This window comes from Sinocyclocheilus rhinocerous, unplaced genomic scaffold (assembly GCF_001515625.1).
Source record: "Sinocyclocheilus rhinocerous isolate Xijiao unplaced genomic scaffold, SAMN03320098_v1.1 scaffold878, whole genome shotgun sequence".
Lineage (NCBI taxonomy): Eukaryota > Metazoa > Chordata > Actinopteri > Cypriniformes > Cyprinidae > Sinocyclocheilus > Sinocyclocheilus rhinocerous.
The window spans coordinates 161,461-174,521 of record NW_015664312.1 but is presented as its reverse complement, the minus strand read 5'-3'; the positions used below and the strand labels follow the sequence as shown (position 1 = coordinate 174,521).

The 13,061-nt window shown below is 38.3% G+C and overlaps 1 protein-coding gene across 1 annotated transcript; it reads right to left on the bottom strand.

The window, feature by feature from the left end:
* Nucleotides 1–7,359: 7,359 nt before the first annotated feature.
* LOC107730079 (fibroblast growth factor 3) lies at nt 7,360–9,831 on the bottom strand. The gene is made up of 3 exons (XM_016540809.1): nt 9,555–9,831; nt 8,211–8,314; nt 7,360–7,749 (listed from the first exon to the last, which is right to left on the bottom strand). Exons 1-3 carry the CDS (start codon nt 9,829–9,831, stop codon nt 7,360–7,362), a joined length of 771 nt encoding a protein of 256 aa, XP_016396295.1.
* Between the last annotated feature and the right edge of the window lie 3,230 nt (nt 9,832–13,061).

Sequence of the window (13,061 nt, the reverse complement as noted above, 5' to 3'; positions counted from 1 at the left end):
CGTATGGAATGCGTAAAATTAGGTTTAGTGTAGGCTATGCACTTTGCAAAACCCCTCAACAATTCGCTTTATATTTAGTTGTTCTGTCTTTGTGTAGGCTTCCTTTATAATCGGACAGAAATAAATTAATTTATATAGCCTACTGGAGGATGTATCGGAAATCACAACGTTAACAGACTGCAGTGTCAGGCAGGAGACCGTTCTATAACTGAACAATAACAGGGAGAAGAAGAAAAAAAAACAAAGTCGAATTCGAACGAGTTGCAAATATTAATTCAAGAAAAAGTAGCCCTGTTTCGCGAAAGAGCAATAGGCTACTGTGGAAAACAAAAGAAAGAAAACAGGAAAATGGTATGCATAATGACATATAAATTGATAAATGACACAGACGTTGATGTGCAAACATAATTTAAGAAGTTTGTAAAGGAGCTTTTGCACATCTCTCTGACAGCGTAAAGACTGCTAGATAATTCAGCCTGACAATTCTGCAGCTGACCTCTTACGAGTGTCTAGTTGTGAATGTTGTGCGGCAGAGCATTGTGGGGGAGAACATGTAAACCGCTGGACGCATCACACTGTGAGTCAAGCTTTCTTCGCGGCCCCGGGTAATGTGCGCTCCCTGCTGCTATTGTAGAGGATGCGACGTAAAACGGAAAGACCATGGGGGATGGTGAAAACACTCAACATAAAAGTAAGACACCTACTTGAAACCTCAAAAGATTGTAATTTGCGTTACTATTGATAGAGGATAGTACATGAAAAAAAAAATCCTCCCAGAATGAACACCTCTTTAACACACCGACTGCTCAGGCAGTTTAACTGCTGAATGAATAGGCCTCCTTGAGGGTGTGTTTGCTATATTGGAGCAAATTACGCAGAGGGTTTAATTACACATCTGTTTATAGGAGAAGGACTCTTTTATATTCTGTTTACAAACAAACAAACAACAGTTCACCTTCAAGAACAGTTAGTGAATTCGCCTGTTCACGATACAGTGGCACACAAAAGTATTTGGACACTTTTACCACACTTGGTAAAAGAAAATAAATGATTCTAGAGCTTACTTTCCTTTCGGATGAACTTTCATTTTTAATTCAGAATGCATGATGAAGTTCACCGCAAGTTGACACGGGTGTCTTAATCACAAGTAGTTGATCAATTAAATTAAATTAAAAAATGAAAGTTCATCAGAAAGGAAAGTAAGCTCTAGAATCATTTATTTGCAGATATTTTTCTTTAGATTTGTCCAACCATTTCTAAATGCATTTTGGGGCACTATATGTATTTTGTAATTTTTTTCTTAACATTAACAATATTTGGAACAAACTATAATGAAAGAAAATATAATTTTCATAATTTTCAAAAATAAGTAAATGAATAAATACATTTAAATAAAAATGTATTAAATAAGGGTAGGCCTGTATATTGATTTAAACGTATATAGGCCTACTTCTTTGGGACTGATTTGCTTATACAAACCATTATCCCAAACAAACAAAAAGTTCCCTTGCCATAACTCTTGCGAGCCCCGCCTTTGTTTCGCATGACAGCGTTTCCTCCAGACAGAACACTCTCATCTCTTAACTTCAAAAAGGAGAGTTGAATACCTTCTAGACACTGAGCCTGTTACCCAAATTGCTTAACCTGTAGCTAGGCGATCCCACCCATCCAAGCTCTGACGGTTCACTAAATGTTGCTTGCTGATGGGGGTCTTCTGCACACAGTCGTTTGTCAAGCGGTTCATTTGATCTAAGAATGTGTGGCTGGTTTTATATACATGTTGGCGGCACAGACACTGATCAAACAAACTGCTGTTTTTGACCCATTTGGATCCCCAAATCGAAAAGGCCTGTAATGCTTTATAGCCACTGCTGAATTATCATGACAAAAACTCAAACGTTCTTTACCAGAGGTTATATTTAGACCCACACACCATGCTTGCTATAATTTAGTCTACAGTTGGCCGGTAATGAAACCTTTATGTAAAAATGAAAGTCATTGTGTTGCATTTTAAACCAAGTGCTTGTTTTATATGCTTTTGGAAGACAAAAATGCTGTTGGTATATAGAACAAGCAACTAACACATGCTACACATTTTAACTAGTCTAGTCTCTTACAGCTGTATCAACTTTCTGAATACAAGCAGCGGAATGAAGTGAATTTAATAAAAACAGGGCGCTCAGCCGCTCTCCATGGTGCTGCAGTCGCGCTCAACCGCCTCAGTTCCGCCTCTCAAAAGTGTATGGAAATGAGACGAATTATGTTCAGTCGAACGCTTAAAAAACGTTTGGGGTTAAAACAAGGAGATCGGTTTCAGATATTTTTTTTTGTTAATTAATAGTGGCGTGAATATGTAATGACAGGCCAACGCAATCTCACGACCAACTTATGCTGTTTGTAATATGTGAGGTGAATAAGTTGCAGTGCTCAAGGATTTGATAAATCAGGCACGATTCCTTTAACTGTGAGTTCTCACAGTAGCTAATACAGTGAGATTATTATAGTGTGTTGGATTTACCAAGCAAGTGTTTAAAGGGCCCGTAACTCCTCTAATATCTCTTCACAAGTTTTACCGCTCTTTAATCGCAGTGCACCCCAAAAAAACTCACTGATAGACCTGTCAAACACAGAGGTGACAACGCGCCCTTAAAATTCTAGATTTATCGCGAAACAACATAGCAACCCTATGATAAGGTTCTGTGATTTCACAGCAACTGGACAGACGTCAGTGCTTCCCTCTATAGGACACTTTTGGAAATACAGTGAGAGAAGAATTTCCAAATGCTATCTCAGACTGATGAGATGTTGGACTGCATTAACCTTGCTGACATCGTGTTAGTGTAACTAATTCAAATAGGAATGATTTCCCCCAGACAATTAGGCCTACTGTGACGTTTACAAATCGCTTTATTTAATAAAGACAGAAAGTTTGCTGTGTGTTAGTGGGATTTATTTTCAATGCTTTTATAAAGCCTGTGCTTATAACTCAACCATTACTTCGCTCAAAGCATTTTCTTCGTCTCATATGTAGCCTAATCTATTATAATGGTATTTGTAGTAATATCCCAGAAAAGTAGCTTAGTCTAAAATATGAAGCATTTTGCATCTTAACAATCAGTCGATTCTGTGTCATTTTATCTGATAAGCTATTAGCATTAATAAATGTAGCATATCACTTAAAATAGTCAAACTGGAAGCAATAATGGTGTGATGTTAGTTCAGAGGTCAGCAACTCTACAAGGTCCACAGAGATGGCCAGTAGGAGGCCTGTCTGTACGAACAAAGACCCCTCCGGCTCCGCTGGGTCAATACTTGAGGAATTCCTGACCAGTGTTGGGGAAAGTTACTTTTAAAAGTAATGCATTACAATATTGCATTACTCCATAAAAAAAGTAACTAATTATGTTACTTAGTTACTTTTTATGGAAAGTAATGTGTTACGTTACTTTTGCGTTACTTTTAAAATCTGGACAGGGCTTGCTTGTTTGTTTTTAAAGCGTTACTTATTTGAAAAAGTAACTCAGATATTCTCTTGTAAATTAAAAAGTAATGCGTTACTTTACTAGTTACTTGAAAAAAGTAATCTGATTACGTAACTCGCGTTACTTGTAGTGCATTACCCCCAACACTGTTCCTGACGATACCAATTAGATGGGCACGAGGAGCAGCCCTTTGAGGCCCTCGGGCCGGAGAAGAAAGAGACTGAATCGCAGTGATTTTAATTGGAGCGGTTTTCACTAGTGCACGGCTTTAAGTAATTTCTGAGGAAGCACTCGTTGGGTAATTTAATTATCAATGGATTAAAAAAAAATCTGAATTATTTTGGAAATAATAATAATAATAGTTATTTATTTATTTGTTTGTTTGCTTGCTTGTTTGTTTGTTTGTTAATCGCTTGTACACTTTCTGTTCTCATTCGAAATTCTATACATGAGGTGTAATCTCAAGATGACCCGACAGCCCGATCTTATGGCCTTATGTTTTTTTTTGTTTTGTTTTTGGCAGCAGGGTTAATGAGCGCTTATATGCCCTCGACATGGCGGCAGACGCATCATTGTTGAAGGCAGGTCATCAGAAGTCGCTCGATCGGGACGCTGAACCTTAACCCCTGGGTCTCTGTTTACTTGTTACATGCCACTGAACTAATAGGGGCGTCGTGTGCCTGAATAGGTAGTTAGAACTAGGACCAAAGAGCACGAACAACTTTGCACACAGGTTCAATGAATTGTTTTGGACAGAGTGAGTTTTGTAATTTCAGTGGCTTAAAATATTTGTGTAACCTCTTCTGGTCCTCAGATTTATGTTTAAATAAGCAAACAATTGTCATAATACAATTATTATTATTATTATTTTATTTTTTTATTTGGCCTTTTTTAGAAATCTGGACAGGGCTTGCTTGTTTGTTTTTAAAATAAAAAAGTTCTATTTTTGGCAAATATAAAAGCCTTTTCACACCAAAAGTGAAATGAATAAGCCTCAGGCTGAAGGGAAAGTAAATTTATGTCCGTACAGTAGAATGCAGAAGAAAAAATGTCAACACACTTCAGCAATAAAAAAAGACACAAATGTTTTTCTAGAGTAATTTGTACTTATTAGTATGGTTGAACTGGATCATCGAAGGTCAGAAGCAAAGACATTGGTTAATACAATGGGATTAAAATTTGTTTGTTTGCTTGCTTGTTTGTTTGTTTGTTAATCGCTTGTACACTTTCTGTTCTCATTCGAAATTCTATACATGAGGTGTAATCTCAAGATGACCCGACAGCCCGATCTTATGGCCTTATGTTTTTTTTTGTTTTGTTTTTGGCAGCAGGGTTAATGAGCGCTTATATGCCCTCGACATGGCGGCAGACGCATCATTGTTGAAGGCAGGTCATCAGAAGTCGCTCGATCGGGACGCTGAACCTTAACCCCTGGGTCTCTGTTTACTTGTTACATGCCACTGAACTAATAGGGGCGTCGTGTGCCTGAATAGGTAGTTAGAACTAGGACCAAAGAGCACGAACAACTTTGCACACAGGTTCAATGAATTGTTTTGGACAGAGTGAGTTTTGTAATTTCAGTGGCTTAAAATATTTGTGTAACCTCTTCTGGTCCTCAGATTTATGTTTAAATAAGCAAACAATTGTCATAATACAATTATTATTATTATTATTTTATTTTTTTATTTGGCCTTTTTTAGGCTCTTGAGTTGGCTGTTTCATTTGGTCAGTTACTTCAGTGATGCATAAATAGAAACTGAAATTATTTTTGTTTTTCTTAAAGTCTAAAACTGTGTTGAAAAGTTGTTAATGGAATGTTTTTTAATATGACATCAGTCTTTATGCAACCGTTTCTGGATCCAAATGCAGCCTTTGTTTTTAGAAAAATGTATCGTAAATCTGAATAATCTGTTACCCATCAATTTGAGAGCAAACCTGTTATTTGTATTATGTGTAATACGTATCATAAAGCTGGTGCTATCCTTTATTTGCCTTAGCCAAGTGAGGGAAGACAGCACTCCTCGGTTTCTGGTTAATATAGCGATTATAGAATATAATATTTGAAGTCGCGGAAAGCTTTGATCTCGCCTCTCATGTAGGCTATTTATGCATATATGAATGTGAAAAATAAGCTATCAGGAGGGCAAGACAAAGGTTCATTCAAACAGTTCCATTTATCTAGAGTCCAGCATTCCTGTTAAGTAATATTAGAGGTTGGCATTCATAACTAACTATACAACGCGTTACACTTTCTAAGACATATTTTTTTTCATCGGGGATTGCCTTGTTTCTCAGATCACAGGCTCTAGAAAAAGGAAGAAGAATATCTCAAGCGGCACGGCTTCCCAGGTTTCCCCAGAGATATGCCATTGTGACCGCCAGGAAGCTCTCGAAGCTGCGAAGTATAGAATAACACGTCTTTTTTTCTACTATAGATTTCAAAAGCACAGATCTCTGTTCTTGCAAGTAGCCGCTCTTCGTGCGAAACAAATGTTGTTACAGCAAGTAAGTATTAAAATAATAAAAAGAATCGTATTTTATATGAGTATATTTTACAAAGTAGTCGTGTTTTGCTTGAGCTCCCATCGATTTTTTTATTATTTTCTTTTCTTCTAGATGATGTCACTTGAGGCAGTTAAGGAGAAAGGGGGGAAGGTCCCAAGAGGGAGTCCCTTTTTGCTGAACCGCTGAGAGACTACCTATGCGATCACTATCACAGTTGCGATGAATATGTCTGCAGCCATCGTCATTAATTTAGCTGTCAAAGTTTTAATTAAGGTCCATATAATATGTATTGTATTCTAGAAACAGAGAACACATAAGGTGGGAACGAAATAAAACATCATTGATCATTCGCTCTGTAGTCTTTTGTCCAAAATGCCACTGTATCATGTATGCTTCGCAAAAAAAATAAATGTATATATATACTTTCATATAATTTATTGGTGACATTCCTCAAGATGTTTAGCTTTCAGTGTCAAACAATGCCGTTTTAATGCATTACTCAGTTTACAGTGTTCAATACATATGCCATTTATCAAAACTATGCTTCAGAGCTGATGTCATTACATATATTTAGACTCAAATTGGTATTAAGAAATAGGAAACTGGAGAGTCTACTCTTATGGGATTGTTCAGCTGTACAAAGATAACAGCGTTATTCTAACAATGGTAACTATTAATCTCTTCTGAAGAAAATCTTTGATATTTGGAAGTGTAGAAACTATGTCATCAATAACTTAAAAACATATAAACAAAATAAATACGTATTACATTAGTAATATACAAAGTACTCCTGATTGCAGTTTAAGAACAGTAGCCTATCACGTGTAAGTTAAAAAGCATCTGTTTTATGTGTATGGATCTTTGTTTACTACTTTATACTTCAAAAAGGAAAAAGTGCTTGTCTGTACACCACCTATAAAGCCGTAGTCCAATACATAACACATCATCGGCATTGTCAAGCACTTGTACAACATCCTAATTTAACATTACAAACATTTACTCTATGTTATCTTGCTCACATAAAAAAGTAAATGACTGTACAGCTATGTACAATAATTACACGTCTTTAGCAGAAAAGACTTCAAAAAGTGTGAACATAAAAAAAAATGCAAAAGACAAAACTTTCAGTAGTGTTACATTTGGTCACATGCACCTATCTGGACTGTCATTGTGTTTCAAATGCTGGGCTTTAAACGTGAAAGAAAAGGGATGTTTCTCTTCGTTCTCGGCCCTTCTTGACACATGACTCCCCCAAAAGTTGTTGTTGTTTTTTTAAATCATTCTCTCCTGAGAAAATTGTTCCATGTGACTCCTTTGGTCTGTTGGACTCTCAGTGGCTTTGGATCTTTTCTCCATCTGTGTCAAGAGAGTGTCAAATGTCAGCCATTCTGCTGTGGCCCTTGGAGCCCCTGTGTCGTCGTCTTCTGCGTTCTGCTCGACCCACAGGGGCTCTGTGAGAGCCGGCCTGGTGCCGCTGGTTCTCTCTGAGCTTGCGCACATTCTCATGGTCCTTGTTGCCCAGAACACGGGGCAAGAAGAGGGAAGCTTTGTCTGTGCTCCGTGTCTTAAATCCCCTCCTGGGTCGGCCCTTCCCATTGATGGACACGTACCACTGTCTCTTAGAACTGGCACGCCGCTTGCCACCCCCTGCCCCGGACCCTGTTGGGGGAGGCTGGGTGGTAGCATGGTGCCGTGATGCGTAGGTGTTGTAGCCTAGCTCATGAATGCGCTCCAGAAACTCACACTCGTGGTTGAAGACTTCCTGAAAGGGTTCAAATATGCTATTACTTTATTTTGTAACATTTTTGATTTTGACATTCATGACTGAACCTGGAACAAGGTGGTTCAGTGCGCCCACAAAAACTTTCAATGGTTCTTTAACAAGAAGTCATCTCCATTTTGTAGAAAAGTCAACATTTAACCTGGTCCAAAATCTCTACATTTGAGTTCTCAGCATCTCAAGCACTTACTGTAACCTGGCAAAAGTAAGAAGCTTGTATGTGGTTATCATTCTCTGCTGACCAGAAATTTCAATGACAAGGCCCCTAGTGAGCGAAACAAAGCTCAGTAATCAAACTCTCAGTAATCTAGCAGCATGTGGGCATGCTCGTTCCGCATGAAAAACACCACCATGTGGCGATAGCCGCAAATAGCCCTTGTTATCTGATCCTACATCTAGCCGAATTTCAGCTACTTGATTTTCCGACGTAACATAACACTTACTGAAGCATACAGACGTCCTTTCTCATTCATAGCCAGGTATCTTCCTGAAAACAGGCCCTTGATCGCCACGACACCGACGTCCACAGCTGTGATCTCGAGTATACCTAGAAAAAGAGTGGAGCACTAGTTAGTGCGCATTCTAGAAATGGGGAAAATCATTTACAATTGCTTTTCAATTAGCATAAACATTTGTCGGATTCAATACAAGGTCAATCGAGGTCGTTCATGAGTTTTCACAAATCGGTCATATTTTAGCTAATGTTTGAAATTGTAATTTTATTCCCTTATATATTTATTGTATTCGATTAGTTGTGTTGCTAATTTATGATATATACAAGTTACTGTTAGAAGTGTTATCGTATACATAATATAATTAAGTTTATTTATAATATCAATTAGTTTTTCTATAAATAACAATTATTGATTTATGTCTTAAACTTATCAATAAACATAGCCTACCATTAAGCACTTGCTTTAACCCTACAATCTAACCCACGTTTAATATAAAATAATTAAGCATGGGAATGTATGTTTTTCAATGTGTTTAAATATAGCCTAAATATTGTGGCATATGCTATTTTAAATTTTATTTTATTTTATTTATACGCAAGTTTTTCGTTGATTGAGTCACACAACGCTGTCAGGTTAGATATACAGACACTAAACGCCTCTTAAAGAGGATGTTTATTCATCCCTTTTTTCTGCTGATTAATGGTTCTCATTCTTCTGTTTCGAATAATCATCCTTTTACGTTGGATAAACACATCCGTTGTCTAAGTCATTATGTTAAACTGTCTGTTGAATCCTGTTTTCATATGGTAATTGTCCATGGGCACTCGGATTTGACTAATTGGAAAACTAAGACAGATAAACGAATGCTGTAATTTAAAGAACGATAGTAGAAGATTGTAATGTAGGCTACGAAATAAGCCACTATCTGACAATTGTCTTTACGATGTAAATTATACAATAAAAGTAATTTGGAATGTCTCGTCACAAAATAATGCAGTGCAGTTTTCTTTTCTAACTCGTTGGTTTATTTTCAAGACCTAATTTTTAGCTTTTAATTACAAGTTGTGCAGTCCGCAAAAGTGCTCTCATCGTTACCTTAATCTTCAATTTACTGTGGTAAGAATGCTGATTTAAAATGTTTTATATTCGTCAATTTAATACATGCCGGACAGGGTGAATTATTGTTCGATGTTAATTATTTAATGCGCAAGGCGCCTCCCGAACAATGTTTCCCAATGTACATTTGCACAATTACGCAAGTCTCATGAGCTCTGATCTTACAGCACAGAAAATGACATTCACAAATATGAAACCCGAGAACGGTTTACTCACTGAAAGGATTGTTTTCGTCAAGAGATCCATCTATTTTTCCGTTCGGGTGAATTTGCAAATGATATTTTGTGGCGCAGTAAAGTTTCCTGCGTCTTGGAGCTCCCCCGAGGTGCTCGTAAACCCCGCCGCGTCCACCAGCATCTCGCCGCTGCCTTGGGTCACACGCCTGGCCCCTGGCACAAGGCGCCCTTGGGGTCCTGGTCAGCCTCGGAGCCAGAGATTCCTGTAAACTCGGATCCAAGGAGCTCAGTAACAACAAGAGCAGAATTATAACCATTGTGGCATGGCGGGATATCGGCAAAATCTCGCTGGAATGGAAAGAGCTGGCACACGGGGTCCCATCAAAGAAGTATCATTTGTCACTGATCCAGTCAACTGAACATTAAAATAAAAACTTGCTGTATCCCTCTGTCCTCTCTTTAATATGTCGCGGTCATCTCTGAGAGCCGGCTTGGTGGCAACAACATGGGTTCGCCTCGTTGGTGCCCATGGGTTCCACTCTGCTCTCCAAGCAGACTGTGTCTGACCGAGGAGGAGAAAACAGCCAGTCGGTTTCACAGGGAGCCTATCGTGAGATTTCGCTGATCGACAGTGTGCACAGAAATAAAAGAGCCCTCCTGCAACAATAGCCCGAACCCCGACCAATTGATACAAAGGAAAAGGGGAGGCAAGGTATCAGTCTTGTGTGAACCATGAGGCTGCAGCGTGGATAAAATTACACAGCACTACACACGGTGGCTTACAGCGGAAAACCGCATCACAAAGAGAGAGCCATCCCAGGGCAGAGTTTGCTTCTTTTGAAAGATCCGAAAATTATATTTAAGCATGAACACTGGCCTCTGGGAAAGCCGCTATTGATTCTCTTTGCATGCCTGTTGGCACATTTCAACAGTGATGTTAACATTCATAGACGTGCACGTGGCTTTCAATGATCCACATTTATGTATGGAATGTTTCTGACTCATATTATAAAACAGTGACAAAAAAAAGTCTAGACAATCGACTAGATAAATCAGTAAGTCACTTGCAACGGAAAAAGTTCACGGTAAAACATTGGTAATGCATTTATTAGAGAAATAAATAGATTTTTTTACGCGGTTCATTTGCTTATTAGGTGCACAGTAATTAACAGCGATTTTATTCTTTTAAATATGAACCAAATCATGATTCAGGCACGTCCAGACCCCCTTAAAACAGCTTTAATGCGATATTACATTGATGCGGAATGCTTTCTGTAGAAGTACATTTCAATCATTCCTTCTAAATATTTTATAGGCTATAAAGCACAGGTTGTGAGAGTAGGCTAGTTAGGATGATGCTCGGAATAAACCGATCAAGACCTGTTTTCCCATTGATTGCAATCCGTAGTATAGAAAACATGCAACTACATTTCCCTGTCATTTGAGAAGAAGAAATCAAAATGCCGTTTCCCGAAGTTTCTATCTTGATTTTGGGAGGGGAAAAAGCATATTCCATTCCCTCTCAAACTCATTTCACGCCCATTTCTTTTTGTCTTTATCAATCTGGCAGGCCATGGAAACTAAAACTGCGGTAGCTGACCTGTATCTTCTCTCAGGAACCAGACTGCAAGTGCGACTCAAAGCCCTACAGCCACTTACACTCAAGCTCCTGGTGTGTGCTGCTAGTGGGTGGAAGAGTAACAGGCAAATTACTTCTGCCTAAATTGTTTCCATCTTGGTCGCATTATGGTTACCATTCTCGTAATTAGCACAGGATGATGCTCGGAATAAACCGATCAAGACCTGTTTTCCCATTCATTGCATTCCGTAGAAAACATGCAGCTACATTTCCCTGACATTTGAGAAGAAGAAATCCAAAAATGCCGTTTCCCGAAGTTTCTATCTTGATTTTGGAGAGAGAGAGAGAGGGGGAAAAAATAGGCTACATATTCCATTCCCTCTCAAACATATTTCACGACCATTTCTTTTTGTCTTAATCTAGCACGCCATACTAAAACTGCGGTAGCTGACATGCATCTTCTCTCAGGAACCAGACTGCAAGTGCGACTCAAAGCCCTACAGCCACTTACACTCAAGCTCCTGGTGTGTGCTGCTAGTGGGTGGAAGAGTAACAGGCAAATTACTTCTGCCTAAATTGTTTCCATCTTGGTCGCATTATGGTTACCATTCTCGTAATTAGCACCATCATCTACAAATCTCCCTGCCCTTTGGCGTAACACCAGCGCATAGAAACCCTCGTGGGAAGGCACCCTTCATTCATCTTCTCTTTGCATACATCACTTGACGTCCCTGACTGTTTGTCACACTGTTTTAAAACAGGTAGCTGCTGCTAATAACTTATTAGTCGCTGCAGCCCCGGTGTGTGTGACTAGACGGAGAGTATGATTGGGCTAGTTTATGAGTCTACTGATGTAGCTACATCACGAGCCGCTCTGGTGACCATCTCTGGGAGGGACGTTCTTGATGTGGTTTGATCCTGACAGAGGGTTGCATTTCTGATGTGGTCGGCTGTTTCTTTCTGGAAGTATTTTAATTACGGCCCACTGCCGCCCACAAAGCCCAGCAGTAATAATCAGTATGAGAGAGAGAGAGAGAGAGAGGAGGGGGAGTTCACTCAGGATGTTGCCGATTATTTTGAAGCTGAACGGTTAAATCGTACCATGTTAAAGTCGTTTTCTTTATCACGTCCTCATTTATCACTTTAACTTCTTCGTGACCCTTTGCTTTTTAAATTAAACAAAGGGAAATTGGGGACTGTTGGAAAATTGGATGAGATGTAGGCTAGCGCTAAGAGTTTAACCAATTAGAAACGAGCAATCGATTGGATTTTATAATCGATTGGATTGGTGTAAATAAATAGATGTTAGTCGATAGAACTGGTATAAACAGAATACGTAGGGGTTATTCACTCAGGATGTTGCTGAATGGTTAAATCGTACCATGTTAAAGTCGTTTTCTTTATCATGCCCTCATTTATCACTTTAACTTTTTCGCGACTCTTTGCTTTCTAAATTAAACAGAGGGAAATTGGGGACTGTTGGAAAATTGGATGGGTTGTAATGCTAGCAGTTTAATCAATTTGAACAGTAGGGGTGAAATCACTATCATGATAGATTATAATTTGATTTGTGCGTAAATTAATCGATTTTAAACTGGTATCATCAGAATAAGTAGTTTCTCTTGTTCAATTTGATATATAATAATATATAGTATGTACACAAGTTTATCATCTACATGTTCAAAAAGTCTAATAATATCTGGCTGAGTAGAAATACCCCCAAAGATTAAGAGAATTTAAGACAGTGTATAGGTAAGAAATGAAGAAAAAAAAGTGAGTGTATGTTCAATTTCATATTTACACATGTGTTTTTTTCTTTCTGTATTTGTTGAATTAAAATATTTACTATATGTTTACCATTTTGAATTCAAATGTTTGAAATTAAACAAGGGTGTGTCATAATAATGATTTTGAAAAAGTAAATTCTATTACCACAGTAATTCATGCCTAACATTTAAAATGTCTGTG

Bases quoted from the DNA above. Each gene is read 5' to 3' on its own strand.
- LOC107730079 (XM_016540809.1), bottom strand. From the start codon at position 9,831: ATGGTTATAATTCTGCTCTTGTTGTTACTGAGCTCCTTGGATCCGAGT. The intron at 8,315-9,554 runs GTGAGTAAACCG...CTCTTTTTCTAG, and splicing joins TGACGAAAACAATCCTTTCA to GTATACTCGAGATCACAGCT. The intron at 7,750-8,210 runs GTAAGTGTTATG...GAACCCTTTCAG, and splicing joins AAGGACGTCTGTATGCTTCA to GAAGTCTTCAACCACGAGTG.